Raw genomic sequence first — 21697 nt, 5'->3', positions numbered from 1 at the left:
GCTTATTACTGCAGAGTAGAGTGAGTGGAAAAATTACTTCTTGTGTGTTCCTTACAACACTTCTGCTAATACAACTCTCGGCCTGCGCCGCTTTCAGCAGCTCCCATTGGCCTGGAGCAGCGAACCGCGGCCACTGGGAGCCACAATCGGCCGAACCTGCGGACGCAGCAGGTAAACAAACCGGCTCGGCCAGCCAAGGGCTTTCCCTGCACAAGCGGCGGAACAAGTTTGGGAACCGCTGGTCTAGGCTATATTTCCCTAGTTTGTTTATAAGGAAGTCAAGTGACAAAGTATCAAAAGCCTTGCTAAAGTTGAGCTATATCCCATTTACTGTTTCCCCCCTATAATGTACTCTTCTAACAAAAAAAAATCCAAATTAAAAAGACAATTCTTTTTTACTTTATCTGTAAATAGAATTTGCTAGATTTGACACACAACTTTCAAAAATTGTAGTAAGATTTTCAGAGACCTAAGCATTTGCTACATCAGTCCAGTTTCCAACATAAAACTGCTACATAACCTGGAAGTCATGAGCAGTACAGAATTGGAACTGTGGGTGATCTTGCAGGCCTAGACTATTAGATTGGCTCATTCAAACAGACCTGGCAGGAAGTTTGGAGCTCTAGTCTGATAGACACTAGACATATACTGCCAACAAAAGGAGTCAGGCTCACCATACTGGGAACATTTACAGGATCTCCCTGCCACATACATGCTTTTAATTACACAGTAGATATGTGTATGTATTGTAGCAATTGTTCCATGAAGGAAATAAAATGTGTATAACGAAAAAACATGCATGCTCCCCAGAAAAAGGTGTACAAAAGCCTACTTCTGAACATGTGAGACACAAAAAAATGTGTACAAAAGCTTCATAAATATAGTAGTAGTAATACAGTATATTACAGTGTATCATAAATATACCATAGCAATAGTCTGATCCTACCTTGCCGGTGGACACAAATCAAACTGTGTCACATAAGCTGAATTTATAACAGCAAAATCTTTCATGTTCTTCATATACAGATGGACCAAAATAATATCTTTCAATTCCAATCCCTTTGAATTCATATTAGCTGCCAGAAAAAAAAAATAATACAGCTGTTAAAGATAGAACATTTGAAATGTGCACAGACAGATAGCAGAGGCATCCTATGTTTGTCCAAGAAAATCAAATGATAATAACCTAACACTTACTTAACATGACTGAGTGCTTTACTAATATATTACTTTTCCCCTTACAATAATCTTTGATGGTATAGCCTTATTTTTTATTAAGTGCTTTTTTGTGTTAATTTTATCTAATAATATGGAGATAAAACATAACTGAAAATTCTTCAAACCTGAACTTATACTTGCCTTAAGAAAATACATTGTATCTTAATAAATACATATATATAGCAGTCTACATTCCACTGTGCTACTGTAACAAATAAAAATAATGGATAGGAGAAAATACTACCATTTCCAGCAATTTATCATACACTTGCTGGAGATCAAGCAATGGCAAATTCAGCATAAGTAAAGGGGTGTAAACGGTTGGAGAGACTAAAGGAGCTGGGGGTGATATGCAGAGGGGTGAAAGAAGGACACACATATTTGGTGTCAGAGAACAGATAAACTAGGTTCAGAATAAAGGGGTATGGGTGAGAATTTGGACTCAGCCAGAGCTGATTGTATAGAGGAAGAAGAATAAAGTTAAGGGAGTTAACAGGATGCAATTTAGAACACACATTTCCATCTTGAGCGCCTTATCAAAATTTGTGGGACACTATATTACTGTGTGGTCCTCATATTCTGCATTTAAATCTCAAGAGCTACAGAAGCTAAATTAAGTACAAAGCTTTCTCTGAAAAGTGTGAAAGAATACAGAACATATAGAGTAATAGGATCCCATATGACATGAGTTAACTGTTACGCAAGCCTCCCTTCATGATAGTTTTGGCTATATTGCCCTTTAAAGATATAGACTGGACATAGATATTTTCGTTCTAATTAGCAAGTAGGATGAGAGCATAAAGATAATGTGCTGAGTGAGGCTAAAGTGAAAGCAAATAGTTTTCATGTAAAATGTCTCCATTCTTTTAAATATTCAGAGACAAGATTGTGAGCTTACACAGAGCTCTTCTTTAGTCAGTTAGGAAATAAGTGCACTTTTCAAACCTCCAGTCAGTGGAACATTTTTGCCAAGCATTATTTTTTTCTCAAGTTACAGTTTAACGTGTGTGATTTGAAACGTATTTTTGGGGAGGAAATACTGGGCTAAACTGAAAAACTAATCTGACTGATGTATAACTGTATTTGACCAAGTTCAAAGAAAGGGAATTTATTTCTTAATGTTCATAATTCTTAACTTCGTTACAAAAAACGATTCACTTTAAAAAAAGATAAAAAGGTGAAATCCTGCTCTGCCCTGCAAGAGGAATTATGCATGTGTGGTGGGGGGGAGTGGGGAGATGGAAGTTTTCTCCCAATACAGAGGTAGGGCGCTGCTGGTGACATGAAGGACTGTGTCTGGTAGAAAGAAGCTTCACCAACTGTCCCTAACTACCACTCTCTACCTACACATCCACACACCATTTTCTTAGCCCACCTACAGATCCTCCATCCATTTGTTCATAGAGATAGCCTCCACAGAGCTTATATCCATGATACACAAAATAAGTACATGGTATTTCTACTGACTTTGGGGCCTTTCACTGCCATCTAGGAGTCTGTGGGATTTGGTCAGGTATGACTCAGCCTCATTGGGACAGAACCACCTTTGAAGTGAAAGTACATAAGAACATAAGAACGGACATACTAGGTCAGACCAAAGGTCCATCTAGCCCAGTATCCTGTCCTCTGACAGTGGCCAATGGCAGGTGCCTCAAAGGGAATGAACAGAACAGGTTATCATCAAGTGATCCATGCCCTGTCACTCAGTCCCAGCTTCTGGCAAACAGAGGCTAGGGACACCATTCCTGCCCATCCTGACTAATAGCCATTGATGGACCTATCCTCCATGAATCTATCTAGCTCCCTTTTGAACCCATTATAATACTGGGCCTTCACAACACCCTCTGGCAAGCAGTTCCAGAGGTTCACAGTGCGTTGCGTGAAAAAATACTTTCTTGTGTTTGTTTTAAACCGGCTACCTATTAATTCCATTTGGTGGCCCCTTGTTCTTGTATTATGGGAAGGAGTAAATAACACTTCCTTATTTACTTTCTCTATACAACTCATGGTTTTATAGACCTCTATCATATCCCCACTTAGTCACCTCTTTTCCAAGCTGAGAAGTCCCAGTCTTATTAATCTCTCCTCATACAGAAGCCATTCTATACCCCTCATAATTTTTGTTGCCCTTTTCTGAACCTCTTCCAATTCCAATATATCTTTTTTGAGATGGGGCGACCACATCTGCACGCAGTATTCAAGGTGTGGGCATACCATGGATCTATATAGCAGCAATATGATATTTTCTGTCTTGTCTATCCCTTTCTTGATGATTCCCAACATTGTATTCACTTTTTTGACTGCTGCTGCACATTGAGTGGATGATTTCAGAGAACTATCCACAATGACTCAAAATCTCTCTCTTGAGTGGTAACAGCTAATTTAGACCCCATCAGTGTATATGTATAGTTAGGATTACGTTTTCCAATATGCATTACTTTGCATTTATCAACATTAAATTTCATCTGCCATTTTGTTGCCCAGTCACCCAGTTTTGTGAGATCCTTTTGTAGCTCTTCACAGTCTGCCTGGGACTTACCTATCTTGAGTAGTTTTGTATCATCTGCAAATTTTGCCACCTCACTGTTTACCCCTTTTTCCAGATTGTTTATGAATATGTTAAATGGGACTGGGCCCAGTACAGATCCCTGGAGGACACCACTATTTACCTCTCTCCATTCTGAAAACTGACCATTTATTCCTACCCTTTGTTTCCTATCTTTTAACTAGTTACCAATCCATGAGAGAATCTTCCCTCTTATCCCATGACTGCTTATTTTGCTTAAGAGCCTTTGGTGACGGACCTTGTCAAAGGCTTTCTGAAAATGTAAATACACTATATCCACTGGATCTCCTTTGTCCACATGCTTGTTGACCCCCTCAAAGAATTCTAGTAGATTGGTGAGGCATAATTTCCCTTTACTAAAACCATGTTGACTATTTCCCAACAAATTATGTTCATCTATGTGTCTGACAATTTTGTTCTTTAGGATAGTTTCAAGTACTAGAAGTACAAGTACCAGAATGCTATTTATTTATTTAGAGAGACAAGGTGGGTAACAACATCTTTTACTGGACCAATTTTTATTGGTGAAAGAGACAAACTTTTGAGATTCTGAAGAAGAGCTCTGTGTGGCTCAAAAGCTTGTCTCTCTCACCAACTGAAGTTGGTTCAATAAAAGATACTGCCTCACCCACCTTGTCTCTCTAATATCCTGGGACCGACACACCTACAACTACACTGCATACATTTATTTATTAATGGATGACCTGAGTAGGATCCTTACCCTGAAAATGCACAAGAAAGAACATCAATACAGTCTGTACTGTGTAATACATCCAACTCTGGGCCAGCTCATTGTGTTGGACAATGCCAATTTACAATAGCTGAGGAATTGGCCCTCTATAGATAACATTTACTATTGTAATTTTTATCTCCTTCCAAAAACTTTAATGTAAGAAAAGTTTGAATAAAAAAATATATCTTGAAAAAGTAAATAAATGGACAAAGTACAGCACTAGATTCCCTCTTCAGGTTTTGATATTATGGGCTAGGACTATCATATGTTTCATGAATTCCAGTAGCAAATTTTCATTTCTAAATCCTTCTGGCAAAACTCATCTTCTTTAGAGGTGATTAAATCAATTAACCTTGCAAGGAGTAAGTTAAAAGGACTTGTGTATGCTCCATTCTCCCACCATGATAGAGAACAGGCTGAAGTCCTAAGTACATTGCTAATAAGAGTTCAGGAAAAGGCTCATGCATACCTGCACATGATCAGTTTAGCACTCAGAAAAATTTGGCAAAGAAACATATTGTGGTTTCTTCAGATGACAGGATCATAATTCATTCAGCTTTCCCCACCCTCCACACGAAAAGGCAAAAACCCCACAGGAAATGTGAGCGTTGACATTTACTACCAAGGATCAAAAAGCTACTATTTTGCCAGAAATGGAAAACAATACAGCAAATACAGTAAATACAAGTAATATGCTGAAAGCAATAGGCTACTCAACTAGCCAGTGACACAATAAGTAGGTTTTTTAAAAAAACTTCTGATGGATGGCAAGGCAAAAACATATAACGTTTGGATTGGCAGATATCCAAACAAATAAAATGAGAACCAAGGAAAATGTTATAGAGCCCCTTTGCTTCAATTTACAGATTATGCCCAAAAGATTTACGCTAAACACTAGTGCCTTTAACTACAAGTTTGATTACACCCTCTTTGCTGATTTCCAGGCTGTTAAAAACTAGCTTAAAGGCCATCTAGAAAGCATGACTTCTTTGCTTTCTAAAAATGCTAAAGCTTCTTTATCATTCTGTATTCATTCATGAACTCAGCTGCACAAGCCAAATGTAAAGATTTTATGGGCTAATATATCACAAGAATTCGTAAAAAGAATACAAGCCTACCCAAACAGTCACTAAGAATGATTTTCATTTTTATGAATGAAAAAGAAGCCTGCATAAACATTCTTTATTTAAAGTTTAAAATGCAAAAAGACTGCAAAACAAAATGGGAACATTTTGTTTTATATGTCAATATCTTGTAAGAGTGTGACAGAAATGAATCTGGCTTCCATGATTCCCAAGACAGCAATTTTTCCTTTGCATTAAGTACATAAATGAGATTTACTGCTACTGACCTAATCCTAGATGCCAAAATGTACAAGAGCAACAGCTTTCTGGAAAACTTATTTAAAATTATTGTGGTAACAAAAGCACTTTACCAAGCAGTCGGCATCTAGAACATACATGAACAGACAGACTATGTATACATTATATCTAGAAAGGTACACATATAAACTGTATATATTCCATTACATAAAAGTGTAGAGTTGTCTTCCACAAAGCTGGTAAGAATATTTTGGAAATAATTCTGATATAATGATTTTATCCCCTATCCTTGCTTTTTAGGGTCTTCAAAATCTGTGCACATTACAATGTATTCAATATTAAAGTTAGCAGTCTTAACAGCATGGTGCCAGCCTGAGGAAAGCCTGAGATTGTAAATTTATAATCATAAAGTTATCGAAACATAAAAATATATCAGCTCTTTACTTTGCACTGTATTTAAAAAAACAATTGGTTTAGTGATAAATAATGGCTCAGATTAATAAAGCACCTTGGAGGGAAGAAAACGCCTCCTGAGCTGCATCTTGAATACTCCTTCCTTCTAGCGGAAGAAAGCGGGCAGTGATGCCTGAAACCCACTGGTAACCACTTACGGATTTTCCAGAACATTCTAATGGCTTCCCTAAAGGAATGAAAGAAAATCAATCTGATTACAAAGACAAAAGATATCAGATTAAGGTTTATCAAAGAAAATCTTTTAAACCAAATTGTCTATGCTCAGGAAGAAAAAACTTTTAGAGCAAAATCATAGATTATTAGATCATCTTCAAAAATGATTTACAGACTGTAAGATACAACACAACTATCAAAAGTAAATGTGCAGTCATCAGCGTTTCCAAATGGAATCTGACAAAATCATCTCCCACAAATTTTCTCCAGAATATACTCTTTTCTTAAAAATTGCGTTATCTAAAGTATTATTTGTCAGTCTTGCAATTTCAGTAGCTATACCACCTTACCTATGGGAGTTAGGTGCCTAACCTGCTAAGGCCCTTTTGAAATTCCATTTAGGCCCCATGCCACATTTTTTGATGCCTAAATATCTTTGAAAACGTTGGCTGCTAGGCACTCAGAAGTAAAACTGTCAATTTGAAAATGGGACTTGGGCACTTTTGAAAATTTTACTCTAAAAATACTTCTTGAATTAACAATTACAGGAAATAGGGGGAGGCTATTTTCTGCACCTTACTTGAACACAACATTCTCCCAATCAGTGTTGCAATGGTTGCATATTCCCATTAATGCAAGGTGGAGTTCTTATTTGTTTCTAAAATGTACATGATGCCTTATAATGTGGAGGAAGATGAAGGGTGAAATTCTGGCTCTATTGAAGTCAATGAGAGTTTTACCCTTGAAGTTAATGGGGCTAGGATTTCACCCAAAGTCTCTTGTCTCAGAGCTGTAGTCTAAGGGCGTGAATCTGCACTCTCCTGCTTGTATAGTTCAAGCCCTGCTCTGTGGATAGCTATATCCGTAGACCATATCTGCAGATTGCAGATCAGATGCAGATACAAATTTTGAACCCAAGCAGGGCTCTGTGTATAATACCTCTGCCCTTATGCAAGTGAATGCAACTCCTTGCAGAAGTAACTATTTGCAGGAACTGGCTCTAATTCAGATAAATAAGATTCAGAACATTACAGTTCAAATGCTAGGAGGCATGGACATGTCATCAAGAAGGATTTCAACATTGGTAGGTTGTACTGCCCATTAACACTAATGCAAATTACGTGTATGAATTCACCCATGTATAAATCTGAGTCAATTGCCTCCAGATAGAACAGCCTGAGTCACTTCTGAGCACAAGAAGCTGCATGGACACCAAATGAAACTGTGAAAGTAGTCTGATTGAAAAGAAAGTTGTAACAGTACCACTTTCACATTCCAACCACAAGAAAAAGTACATAAGGGACTTTTTGGTACACTGAAAATTGAGGCAGAGCAGGCTATTTTATATTTTTAAAAGATGCAGGGACTGGGGGGAGTGCGTGTGATTTTTTTTAAGCCACCATAACCTTTTCTCCAATCCAATTAATTGAAGGTTAAATTATAAAACAGATTAAATTACATGGACAGAGGCGGTATTGTGAAAACTTGGTATTTTCTCTTATAAAAAACTGACAAGGTTATCCTATCAAGAAGCAGGATCAATCCTGGAATTAATCTCAGACGCATAAGTATAAATATTGTATGTCATCACCCAAGATGATCTCCTTGTGCAGAGACAAAAAGTTTCTCCTTATATGCATTATCCCAGATGCATTTTTCCTTCAGACTGTCTGGACAGCAAAAAGATTACAAACATACACCAAACAGAATTTTTTTTAAAATGTTTAATATTATGTTTCACAAGAGTATATGAAATAAATATAACCCCCTCTCCTAATGACAGAGAGGTATGCAGGTATTCAAAACTCACTGTATTGCAGAGAATTATGTTCCAATAATTTCCAGATGATAGGAGGGGTTTTCTGTGGTTCATCTTCCTCAGATACAGGTGCAATACTATCCTCATTACAGCTGACCTTGCAAGAACAGCTACAGATCATAAATTTGTCTGAAGATTCCTCCTGATTGAAACAAATATTCTGACATAAGCAAGCAAATATTGTGCTAGGCTGTGGTAAAGAGTCATATTCAAAACCTAAAAAAACCCAAACCCTTAAGATTTTTACAACAAGGAATATTAACTGTGACAGGGCCGGGCCAGATGCGAGCAAATCCGCCAATAAGTGCAGGACCCACCAAGGCAGAGGAGGAACTTTGTCACATAGCACTAAAAAGAAATTTAATCTTAGGACCAATAATGGAGGAAAGGCAAAGGATTCATCATTATCTGGACTGCAAAAAAGCACAATACAATATGATATTGTTGATGTGAAGTATGGAATAATAATGCAGATTCAGCAACGTAAAATAACAGACGTAAGGAATGACGATATTCAAGGTAACAAAGACAAGACAATACTGTAACAAATAAAAGCTATGCCACCGTTATCGAGTACAGATATACTTTACCAGAAGTAACGAATTCAGATATTCCAAAGCCACGAGGAACTATAATAACCATCTAATGTGACCTCCTGTTTAGGCCATTGAACTTCCCCAAAATAATTCCTAAAGCATATTTTTTAGAAAAATGTAAATGTAAAAACTGCTGATGATAGAGAATCCACCACAACCCTTGTTACTTTGTTCTAACTGTTAATCACTCTCATAGTTTAAAACGTACACCTTATTTCCAGTCTGAATTTGACTAGGTTCAACTTCCAGCCATTGGACTGTGTTATACCCTTCTCTGCTAGATTGAAGAAACCCTCCTTTAATTCTTTATTAATAGAGTTCTGTATCGGCCGCTCCACCATCTTGCCCAGGATTGGTGTCAGGGTGACAGGCCTATAATTACCCAGGTCATCCCGTTTTACCCTTTTAACATATTTGTATAACATTAGCTTTCTTCCAGTTTTCTGGGACTTCCCCCAAGCTTCATGGACTTATTGCAAATCAACATTAATGGTCCAGCAAGCTTCTCAGCCATCTCTTCTAAAATTCTTGAATGCAAGTTATCTGGATCTGCTGATTTAAAAATGTCTACCTTTAGTAGCTGCTGTTCAACACCCTCCTGAGATACTACTGATAGGGAAAGGATAGTGGTACTATTCAAAGGCAGGCAGGAAAATAGAAAGATAGAACAGTTATCTCTGACATTAAAATATTTGACACTGAGGTCTAGGAAAGTATAACAGGAAAGTTAAAAAACATGTTTAGCATGTTCTAGTGACTGACTGGTTGACTTCAAAAAATGACTGTATCCTAAAAATACTCACTGGACTGATCTAGTGAGTCCACAAGCATCATCAACACCTATTAAAATCCACAGCATGGATTAGACCCATGGAGAACAGCATCTTCCAGAATGTATAAACTAAGGGTTTGTCTACACTGCAATTAAAAACCCACGGCTGGCCTCAGGCTCGCATGGCTCAGACTAAAGGGCTCTTTAAATTGCGGAGCTCCAGCCTGAGCCAACCATCTGCACCACAATTAAACAGCCCCTTAGCCCGAGCAACATGAACCCAAGTCAATGGGCACGGGCCAGCCATAGGTTTTTGGCTGCAGTGTAGATATTACCTAAGGGTAAATTCTTTTTTTGTGTTGTTCAGTACAATAGGAAGGAAAAAAAAAAAGCAAAGTGCCTACTACTGTACCTTGATATAACTAGCACTCTCTCGAACACTGTGAAGGACACCCTAATTAATGTATCTGCAAGTACTCCTTAGACCCAAGGAAGCATAATTAGTTGGCTTAGGGTCATGACCCAGTGCACCTTCATGTACTCTGTGTTCAACAGCAGTTAGTGGATGTGAAGAAAGAGTGTGCATGGTTCTCATTTTTTGAGCAACAAAAGAACCATTGTACGCTGTGTTTTTACCAAGTCCTCCTGAGACACCCCATTCTGTACAGCATGGTGACTCCTAGACACTTGGCTTTGCTAATACTGCTCCTCTCCATCTAAACACATCAGTGATGACCTAGGGTAGAATTTTGCCCGTAGTCTTTGACTGAATATTACTATAGGCATTACCTCCATATGCTATTAATTCATTTGCTGCTCAATGGCCCATAATTTTAAATGATTTTTTCCTACAGTGTGCAACTTATGCAACTATGTACATTATTGCATTTTTATTACACACTAAATCTACAAAATGAGGAAAAAGCAGAATAAAGCAAGATAAAAAAGGAATACAAAAAACAATATGAACAATTCTGCAGTCTTCTAGCATAGAATTGGAACCTGGTGAAAATATCCTGTAAGCATGCAGACAAATTACACACTATACACTGAAATACATACATCAAACTACATATAATCAAATTTATGTTGTACAGTGAAGCGCTCAAAACTTGAAAATGCCAGAATTAAGGTTACTGGTCTAACCTTAAATTGGCTCCTCTGTGCATCTCACCTTTGAACATCTAGCCCCTTCAAGGTGTCTCAAGCTAGGCATCCAAAAACAGACACACCAAAAATCCGTAGTCACTTTTGAATATTTAGGTCATCATAATTAGCCAAATAATCTCCTTTTTGTATGTTTCCTCCTTCCCCCCCAAACACCTATGATATAGTTCATTTCAGCATTACAGTGCTTTCTTTAAGTTATGAGGCTGATCCCTAGCAAACTCCCCCTCCCACACACACACACACACACACACTGGCTTGGGTCAGAAGTCTGCACTGAGAACTCCACATTTACATAAATGTCTGGCTTCACCGGGGAGTAAAAGGATCCAGCTAAGTGAAAGCAGTATGTGTGGAAATTCTCAGGAAAGGTTAAATTACAAAAAGGTCATTATCTAGGAGAGGAACCTTAGCCCTAGCTGCCTCTAAAAAGGCTCAAGGGGAATTTAGCAAGAACTGCAGACACTAAAACTATGCTCTAAGAGGAGCTGACGCTCTTTGATTGGAACTCATTTTATTCATTCCTCCTAGGAAGGTGTAAAAGACGGGGCAATAGTCTATTTTATGTGAGCCAACTGTACATTAAAACAAGTCAACTGAATGTAACATAATAGTGGCAAGATGAAGGCTGCAGCTAACATAACATAACATATACACTCCAAACATTACATCCATTACAACATACTAGCATCCAACAGTATCCATATCTTTTCCCATTAATTGAACAAATTCTACCATTTTTGTGGATAGTTCTGTTTTGTTGTTGCCTACAGGGCTACATGAGACCCACAACCCCTCTACTATGTCTAGAAAATAAAGGGGTAGGATTCTCAGACAGCATGTAAGTAACACTCAAACTAGATTTCCCCTCCACGAGCAACCACAAGGGAAACAGTGATGTTCCAAGAGCTGCCTCCTTTCATATATGTCTATAAACCATGCAATGCAACCAAGCAGAAAAAGGTATTACTTTTCCTGCTAGTATGTAATTAGTTTTGCATTAATTTACAGTTGTTTTCTCTGGCATTTAGCATTGGAACCACAGTGAATGCAGGTTAAAACAGTGTTACCATGAAATTAGCCAGTCCTGAACTGTACCTGGATGGCCTGGTTGTGCCCCTTCCTCCTACCCCTTATATAAGCATGTGCACAACCATCATAATACCAGTGCCAATATCGTGGTGTTGCTCTTGGTTTTACCCCGAAAACAACTTGTCACAACACTTTCTCTTCCTTCTCCTCCAAAATGTTGAATTTCTGCTAAAAAAGAACATGTTCCTCTTGCAATTAGAGGTTTCATGATCCATCATGACTATGAATATATAATTGAAAGGAATGAATTCCCCCTTTCCAATGATATAATCCCTTTATCATCTACAAAGGCTAGAAACAAACTAGCTTCTTTAAAGTCACTATTTTATAGGTAGAAAGCTCTTTTAGATGATTATGAGAGGTTTGTTATAATTTTCCTCTGCTTTCAAATCCTGTATGGTTGAATTTGTGGTACGAAGGCATTTTACAAGCAAAGGGATATAAAAACAGTACCAATTGCATTTTTAATAACTCTCTATAGCAGCGGTGGGCAACTGAAGGGATATAAAAACAGTACCAATTGTACTTTTAATAACTCTCTATAGCAGTGGTGGGCAACCTACAGCCCACCACTTCCCGCAGCTCCCATTGGCTGCGAACGGCAAACCACGGCACACTGGGAGCTACGGGGGGCCGTGCCTGTAGACAGTCAATGTCAGCAAAATGTCTCGTGGGCCGCAATCAGATTACCTTGATGGGCCACATGCAGCCTGCAGGTTGCCCTCCACTGCTCTATAGCATACACTTTTAAGTAAATTTCTAAACACCCTTTCTGTAAAATAAGCATCATACACATAATTCATGATGGCATTGTGTGGGATATGAAGATTATATGAGCATTTGCTCAGGATCACCTGCAGAATTCTCTTGTGACTCTGATATTTATGAATAATACAAGCATCCCAAACTTAAGCCAAATAAAACCTTCATAACTCCCACCATTGTCTTCCTTCTCTTCTAAATATATTAATATTGATAAGGTTATATGTATGTGTATGTGTCCACACGTGTAATATTATAGTCCTATCAACATCCATTTACAGATATGGATATACTGAATATAATTACATACATTTACACAAACACCTGTTCATCGACATTCCTTTTGGAAATTACTGTCAAGCTGTAGGAATCGTCTGATGTCACTATAAATACACAAAGGACTGCACAAACAGTTATGCAGTCCTGTTGATTTCAAAGCTTAGGATAAATGGCAATGCCTTTTCAAGGCAGAAACCTGGATTACTGCAACAATGCAGGTAATCAATCAGAATCAGCACCAGCACAGGTGCAGGCTTCAGCTGAAGCATTAGGTGTGGGACCTGGCACTAGCTTAGGCTATGGGCTCAATGCCAGCATAGGCAGAACTGCCAGATCCGGTTTAGTTGCTGTTTTCAGAGCTAGTACAAACACTGGCCTGCCATTACTGCCTACAGAGAAACTAATCTGCCTAGGAGGTTGAAACTTGAAACAGAGGATGATGAGACTGCCATAAAGGGACTTACGTTCTACAGATGATCTTCCCTTCTGTGTTTGTCCATTTAAAAATAAAAAATAGTATAGGATCTTTGTTACCACAAAACAACATTCATGCTCTTTCACGTAAGCAATCTATTTTTTTCTATTGATTACTGTATTTCTCCCCTTTCCCCACCCACTGTGGTAGGATATCAGTCTAATTTTGGCTCTGAGCCTGAAAACACTTATGCATTTGCTTCACTGTACTCACGTGAGTCATTGTACTGACATAGGACATGAGTAAAGTTATATTAATAGATTCAGTGATTATAAAGCCAGAAGAGACCAACATGAACATCTAGTCTGATCTCCTGTATAATACAGACTATAGGATTTCCCTGAATTAAATTCCTGTTTGAACTACAATGTATCTTTTAGCAAAAATATCCAAACTTGATTTTAAAATTTCCAGTGACGGAGAGTCCACAGAAACCCTGGTAAGGTATTCCAATGGCTGAGCATACGCATAAGTGTTCCAAAGTCAAGCACACGCATACATGTTTCTAGGTAGAGGCCTTTAGTTTGTAAGCAGGTACCTTATCTTGTGTGTCTAAGGCTCCACGCACACATGAGTAGCATTATATGAAACATCAGTAACCGCCAGACTCTTAGTGTTTGTCTTGTTAAGAAACTTAAATTCTCCATCACAGAAGCAGGCATGGAAGCTTGTTACTACCAAAATCTAAAAATGACAGTTCTCCCATTCAATAGCAATCAGAATAGAACAGAGCAGAGAACTCATAAAACATAAGGAAAGATTAAGATAATCTCTTTGTTCCATGCTTTCTAACCTGATCATATTGCTTCTTAAAACAAACATACTGAGGGGGACCACATGCAGCTTCTTTCAGTTTTTCAAGCACTGTGTAGGGACATGAGAAATTATTCTGAAAGATCAGGTTTTTTGTTTTGTTTAATAAAAGGATCTTTTATATTTATAAATGATGGAAAAGAACTATTCCTTTTATTAGAGAAATAGAGAAATTTTGGGATGGAATAAAGTAGAGGGATATTGTGCACTGGCAGGCCAGATGCCAGCTCTTACCCAGGCTGCAGGCACTAGCTAAGAAATGACAACCTCATGGCTGGAGACCAGACAGGTCACCTGTGTATTAGTTTTGCTCAAAACAGGCATTAGTCTTATAAGAATGTATTTAGTGTTCAGATTCTATGAAATGCTTGTAAATTGCTGCATGCATTAATCTCACTTCTAACATCTGTATTCCAGGCTGTAAGAAAATAGGTAAGTTTTGCTTTATAACTTTGAAAATGTTTACTCTAAATTTATTAACTCAGGCCTGGGAATCATCCCTCCCCCTCACCTCGGCCCATCCAGAAGGACTATCAAAATCACATGGGCCATCAAAGATTATCGCAATGTAAAGCATTGGTTAATGGCCTTATTGCACCTGGGAAATGCTACATACTGTGGGCTTTGAAGCTGAATGAAGGAAATAAAACAAAGCCAAAGGAAAATTTTCTATTTTTTTGGCTATTGAACTCTGAAGGGCCAGAGACTCTGAACTGAAGCCAGAGATCCCCAGGGGCTGCCTCCTGGGTCCACCCTGAAAGACGCTTTGCATTGACAGATCACTACAATTCTGTCACTCTTTGGATTTAGAGTGTAACTCATGTGTGTGTATATGTTTGCTTGCTTTAACCTGTAAATAATTCTCATTTCTTTTTCCTAGTTAATAAACCTTAAGATAATTTATTAGTGGATTGACTACATATGTTGTCTTTGGTGTAAGATCTAGGGTACCAACTAATCTGGGTGTAAGTGATTGGTCTCTTGAGACAGGAAGAAACCTGAATGTGGTATAATTTTTGGCATAAGTGACCATTTGTCACTAAATCCAGTTTGTCTGGGGGGCAAGATAGACTGGAGAGCCTAAGGGGACTGTCTGCGACTCCTGTTATAGAGATCCAGGAGTTCACATTTGTTACTGGCTTGGTAAAAACTAATTATAGAACACACAGCCAGTTTAGGGTGTCTGCCCTATTTTTGACAGTCTGCCCCAAGATATGCACTTACGGTTGTGAACCACTCCAGATAGCATGACAGAAGAGATGCTTAATATGCCCACTAAGCTCTTCAGATAAATCAGTGTACATCGAAAAGAACTTCCACTTCGTTTCTAAGAAAGGTTTTGAAAGCATACCTAGAGCCAGAGTTAGTTATGCTTTTAGGATGTGGAGAGAGAACCTAGATGTGCTGAGGGAAAGGACAAAGGCCAAATGGGCAATAAGACACAACACTCCATGGACGTAGATTGGATTTTCCTTTTTTCCCTTCCCCAGCATATGCCATTGGTAGTCTGAATCCAAGACGAAGAAGTCTTATGGATTAGGTGATGTTTTTAAAGCACGGTGTACAAATAAATGTAAAGCTCTTTTTTCAGCATTCTCAAAGTAGTATTGAAAATGAGAAGCATGATCAAATGGAGATTAGCAGAAAATATGATGCTCTAAGAAGCTGGACAGAAATGGTTTATTTTAGATATAGTTAAATCAAATCTAACATGCAGGATTGTACTTCTATAGTACATAAGGCATGGCAACATTTCCCAGACATATTTTCTAGCATTTACAAATATTTTAAAGTTATCCTCAAATTGACTCGCTAGAAAGATTTGCTAGCTTTTTACAGAGTCATAAGAGTATTAGAAATTGTTTGCATTGCTACAGCACCTTTCCGCTGAGGGATTTCAAAGAACGTCACAAACAATTAAGTGAGCTTCATCTCATGACTTTGGTTCGGTATGTAATTTACAGAGATGGACTGGCTGGCTTAAAGGACATCATGCCACCTAACAAGCAAAAAACACAGAAGACTATCACTTTCTATCACAGGCGGACAAACAACCACCCGCCTTTCTTCTTTCTACTGCCTGTTACAGGAAGAAAACCACACTTGTCTTTCTTCCAGTTCCGGGATATACCCACCTTAAGGGATAGCAGATAGTGCTGTGAGTTGTGCTACCGGGTGCATGTGAATGGTCCTGCTCAACTGATGCAGGCACTACTGGGACTGAGGGAACAAAACATTCATTTTACAATAATTTGTCTAAGATCAGCACAAGCTATGACTTAATCTTAAAATCTGAGTATTACCTATTTTATTCAATTATTTCAATCATATTTTTGTAGACAAAGAAAAGTTGACATCTGTACTTTGGCTGTGATTCTCAGCCTGAGAGGTTATCAGAATCCTCTGCTGCTGTGGCAATAAGCCGGTCCAATTTACAAATTCAACGAGAGCTACAACATCCTAATGGAGGTAAGCAGACTTATCATCCTTTATTTTCCCTCAAAGCCTAACATTTTCTCCAATTAATTTTACTGGGCAACTTTTCCTGCATTTGAACATGAAAACAAGAACTGCTTATGAAATCAGCAGCCAATAAAATTAGGAGAAAAATGAAGGTGGTGGGGATGTTATAAGGAGGATGTGATTTAAAGTTTCATACTAGGAGACTCACCAGGATTAGAGAAAACTGTTGTCCATTAAAATGGCGTGGTTCTCATTTTTCCAGTGGTATGTGGCATTGGTTTCTATCTCTCGTTATTCATGAGACACTATAACTTAGCAAGGTAACTGCCCTATCTCCAGACATTTTAGCATGCTTTCAGCATGCCAAAGCACTCTAGGATGGTTTACTCTCGCATTATACCCTTTTTACTGATGATTAAACTAGGGAACAGAGAGATTCAGCAATTTGCCCAAGGTCACAAGAGTGTCAGGTACACAGACAGAACCAGTCCCTCTTCAACTTTCAAGAGTCTTTTTTTTTCTGCCTAAGTGAATTTGGGTGCTTGCGAAAGATACCCCCCTTGACAGTCTTGGAGACTGAAATCCTCTGTTTCCACAGAACTTGCACAGCACAGACAACAATGCTACCAGATTCCCCACACTGCTCCATATGCCTCAGCCCTAGTCTGGAGTGCCTACTTCTAGAAGTGAAAGCATACTTCAGTTTACATTCAATCCTTGGCCTCTTTATAAACATTATAAACAAGGGTGCCAATTGGTGTCATTGTCATGTTATCTTTTGTAATATGGACACATGTCCACTAGGAACTTTACAAAGACCATCAGTGTATTTCACATACCAATGACCAGTTATCAGACAGTAACAATTTTAGCTCACTACCACCTGGGTCAGATTCAAACCAGTGATCTTCTGTAGAAGCATCTGATTTCATATGGGCAAACTATAAGGCAAAATACAATAGGTGAAATCTTGGTCCCACCGAAGTCAATGATAAAACTCCCATTCAATGGGTTTAAGATTTTACTCATTATATGCATGTGACATGATGTTTGTTGTGGGGAGAGGTACGTGTGAATCGATAGCAAACACAGCAAACGATGAACAAGTGAAAAGCTTTTTCACATTTTTGCTGTACAAAGCCAAGCTCTTATAGGAGAGGTAAAATATTGATGAAGCTAGATTTCCATGTGATGTACAACACAATTACTGACCTTGTTTTTTTCTGATGAAGTAAGTGAGGTCTCCATGGACTATCAAAATGAATGTGCTATTAATAACAATATTATTTTAGTTGTTTATAATAGCCAAGGAAAAAAAGCTTATTTGATCTGTTGATACCCAACGTTTTTATAAAACTTTAATAAAAATATTAAGAAAATTATCTTTTTAGCCTTTTCTGTATCATTGATAATGAAAGAAAAGAGGGTGGGGAAAAAGCTTTTCAATTATTATGCAAAAATACATCTTGAAATTGCACAGTAATGTATTAAATGAGAACAATGAATAAAATGTTAATCTCCCTCAGGCACAACAGCTCATTGTGCTGCCAGAAACAATCTAAAACAAATTTCCACCCAGTCTTTGTAGTTAAATATGAAGAAATTTATCTGAAGAAAACGCACCACAGAATGGCAAAGAGAGCACAGACTTCTTTTATTGTAGAAAGACACGCTACCCAAAATTGTGGAAATGATTATAAAATAGTCAATTCAAAGAATGTAAAATTAATGCCTGTGAAACATAACTAAGAGAAGGGACTTTTTAAACATAGAAATAGAGATCTTATTTCAGGGATGAGATATGCATAACAAATCTGATACTATGATTTATATTAGAGCCACATATCACAGTTCCTTTTAGTATTTGGAAATACTATGCAGTCTATTAATGGATTCTCCAAAATGATTATATAAATGACTACTTTTATATATTTTTCATAAATTTCAAATATTTTTCTCATGCTTTTAATAACCTCTTGAAACTAAAATCAATTTCTCTACTGAAGTACATTTTTCCCATTGTGTAAACACAGTGATTTGTTGTGGTAAGGTAGCTCTCAAGGGCTGAATTACCAACTGATTAAAAAAAAAAATCATGGGTTTTGTACACATAATGGAGGAGAAAAGGTACCGTACTAGAAGAGTTATCAATGGTTATCCATCTTGACAGTGTCATTTAAACATTACGTGGTTAAACTATGCTAAGTTAGTAACATGTTACACTCTTCAAAGATTGACTGCCTCTCCATAGTAACAACTTCTTGAAAACCTAGCTTATAATATACCATGACATAAAATAATCTAGAGCCAAAAGATTCTAATGCCTTTTCCCACAACACCATCATTAGAAAATAAACTATTTTCCTTTTTAACTCTAGAAGATGTTAGTGTATACCAAAATCCAGACCATGCTTCTATAACCCTACCTCTTTAAAAATGTGACAGCTTTGTCTACAATGAATTTGAAATATGATTTGCTATAAAACTGCTTGAAACTGTGAGGCTTTAACAAAATCTGAAACATCTACATAAGAAGGGGAAAAGAGCTTCTGAATAGATAAAAGTAAAATCTTGATCCTTATATAAAATGTAATGCATTTTAATACGATTTTTTGCCTGATTTATGTAAAGCTTTGTGTTTTTCATTTTCCCTAACCTGTCACACTGTAGTGATGTATGGTGCATTTTAGCATCAAGTTTGCCATAAGCAATAAAGTCAGTGCCCCCAAAGAAATATTAATATATTTCCACTACTCTCCCTCACCAGAGTTTTCTATTATTCAGCTTATCTGGTTTCACTTCACATAGCTGGTTGACATCATTTTCACGAAGTCTCTCATACAAATGTTTTAAGATTTTACATTTAAAAAATCCCAAACAAGAAATGGATGGGATGAAGCAGGGAGTACCTGCCACAGTTGGAAAGCTAGGAATGAGGTCATTTGGGAAGAAAATAGGGAAACATTTTATCTCTTTGGAGAGACAGAAAGCAAAAATGGAGACAGTGTTGCTTATTGATACAAATATACAAACTGTCTCTCCTAAATAAAGACTATTGGTTCTCTATGTATACTTGAAGTGTTCAAAAGTCACCAGATGCAAAAAAGAAAAAAAAAACAAAAAAAAACCCAAACACTGTTGCATTCAGTAATTATCCCTGTATATGAAGTAGCTTGACTGATTTTCAGACTGTAAAAATAAACAGAAAAGGAAAGTAAACTACAATCAGCTGCAATACCAGAATCCCCTCTCCTCTCCAGCAAGGAATACCAAGAAGGTTTCAAGCACAGCAGGAAGATCAACAGGCATTTTTCCTCAACAAAAGCAGTCTTCAAGATAGATCTTAAAAGAAAAAATACCTTCATACCTGACACAAAAGCCATCAAGGAAATCTATTATAAATCTATTATCCATATAGCTTACCTGCATTTTAACATTATTTAGTAAGTGTGCCTAAGTTCAATGTTGTAAAATAAAGTTGGTAACAAAAAGTCCTACTTTGATGTATTATTGGCAGCCCTTTACAAAATTCTCAACATGTCATTAATTGCAGAAATATGTCAATATGTTCTTTTTTATCATTCAGAAATATTTCAAATTTCAGCCAAATTTCAAAAATACTCTAAGGGTATAGAAGTCTGTAAATGAAATGTTACCATTTACAAACATACAGAAGGAAGAAAGATTTACTACATGTGTATAATAATCAAGAGAAAATGGATGGTAAAATGTGCTCACAAAAAGGAAGAAAACAATGTTGTCTTTGAATCTCATTAGCAATGCTATAGTCATGGGTAAGAGTGCAATACTCAAGAATCTGTCAGCACACATGTACCTCTACCATTACTAGGGCTCTTACTCCTGCATTGCACACTTTCCATGCAATCATAAGTTAAAAACAAACTGAATCCCTTTGAACTACTGCTAATATTTCTTAAGCTCTCTATCGAGTTTGGCTGGACATCTCTCTCCTTATATGACAGAGTGTCTCCTCTGCAGTAAACTCATTTTACTGTGGGGTCACTGACTGGAATAGGATTAGGGACTGATGCTTCACCTCCCAGACTTAGAATCATTACTAGCTTGGGTTGTCTACCATATGTGAAATGAGGATCTGGTAGATACAACTCATCTACTGGGAATCAACAGGTCTCTACGATATCTACTTTTCACCAAAAATAGCAATAAGAAAGTCAACCTCACAGCAACTCAATGCTGTTTATAGGGTTTGCTAATACAAAAGTATCAGTTGTGTTCCACAGCATGGGTGGCTGCACTTCAGTGGTTGCACATGTGCTTGGCTGAACAGTGTCTGCTAAGCGCCTTGAGGTTTCAAGATGAAAAAGACTATACAAATACTACTTCCATTCATTCATTTGGCACAAGTGAGCATCTGTGTTGGGTCACTCTGATGGCAATTCCCAAAAACCAGTTAAAGTAAGTACAGGTTTTACAGCAAATAGAAGGACAGAGCCAATAACTTGGATGAAGTCCAAATTGTGAAAAGCAACATAAAAAGGAAGTAGTCCATATGTCTTCACTGTCTATTAAAAGGAACATAAGACTTAGAAAGAGGTACTTACCTTATCCTCTAAGTGTAATTTTAAAAAGCGGAGGTAAGCCACAGGTGCAAATGCATCAGCTGAATGTACAACTACTTGGGATGAGTCCCTGAAATACAGAATCATAAACACCGTATTTTAATGCATGGTTTTATGGATAAGCTATGCCCACTGTCCCTCCACTACTATTCAACATGGTTTACCAACTACCGATCAAGGGTTTTGTTGCTTTTAAAAAAACAGATTAAGAGAAACTCTTTTAGTCATAAGTTTTCGTATAATATAGAAAAAACTCAGCAGACTCCCATACTTTGCATTTTACTTCATTGTCATAAATTTAATTCAGAAAACATAAAACATTAAACAATGGGGGTTTAGGTCCAGCATCCTTTTCAACTGCAAAATGTGTGGAAAATAAATGCAATTTACAC

General features: G+C 37.5%; 1 protein-coding gene across 6 annotated transcripts in view; it reads right to left on the bottom strand.

Moving 5' to 3' along the window:
- Positions 1-21697, bottom strand: part of DPH6 (diphthamine biosynthesis 6) — a 362214-nt gene that overhangs the window by 187502 nt on the left and 153015 nt on the right. For all 6 annotated transcript variants that reach the window (XR_006291518.1, XM_007069356.4, XM_037900521.2 and 3 more), the window contains 4 exons: positions 21288-21375; positions 8277-8427; positions 6348-6479; positions 947-1076 (listed from right to left, as the gene is read on the bottom strand). Coding sequence is in view for 5 of the 6 variants with exons in the window: in XM_007069356.4 (XP_007069418.2) it covers positions 947-1076; positions 6348-6479; positions 8277-8427; positions 21288-21375 (501 nt within the window). In the remaining variant the exon portion in view is untranslated. The remainder of the gene's footprint in view (positions 1-946; positions 1077-6347; positions 6480-8276; positions 8428-21287; positions 21376-21697) is intronic.

The sequence above is a fragment of the Chelonia mydas genome, chromosome 6 (assembly GCF_015237465.2).
Source record: "Chelonia mydas isolate rCheMyd1 chromosome 6, rCheMyd1.pri.v2, whole genome shotgun sequence".
NCBI lineage: Eukaryota > Metazoa > Chordata > Testudines > Cheloniidae > Chelonia > Chelonia mydas.
Note: the sequence above shows the minus strand (reverse complement) of the source record. Positions and strands in the feature narration are given on the sequence as shown.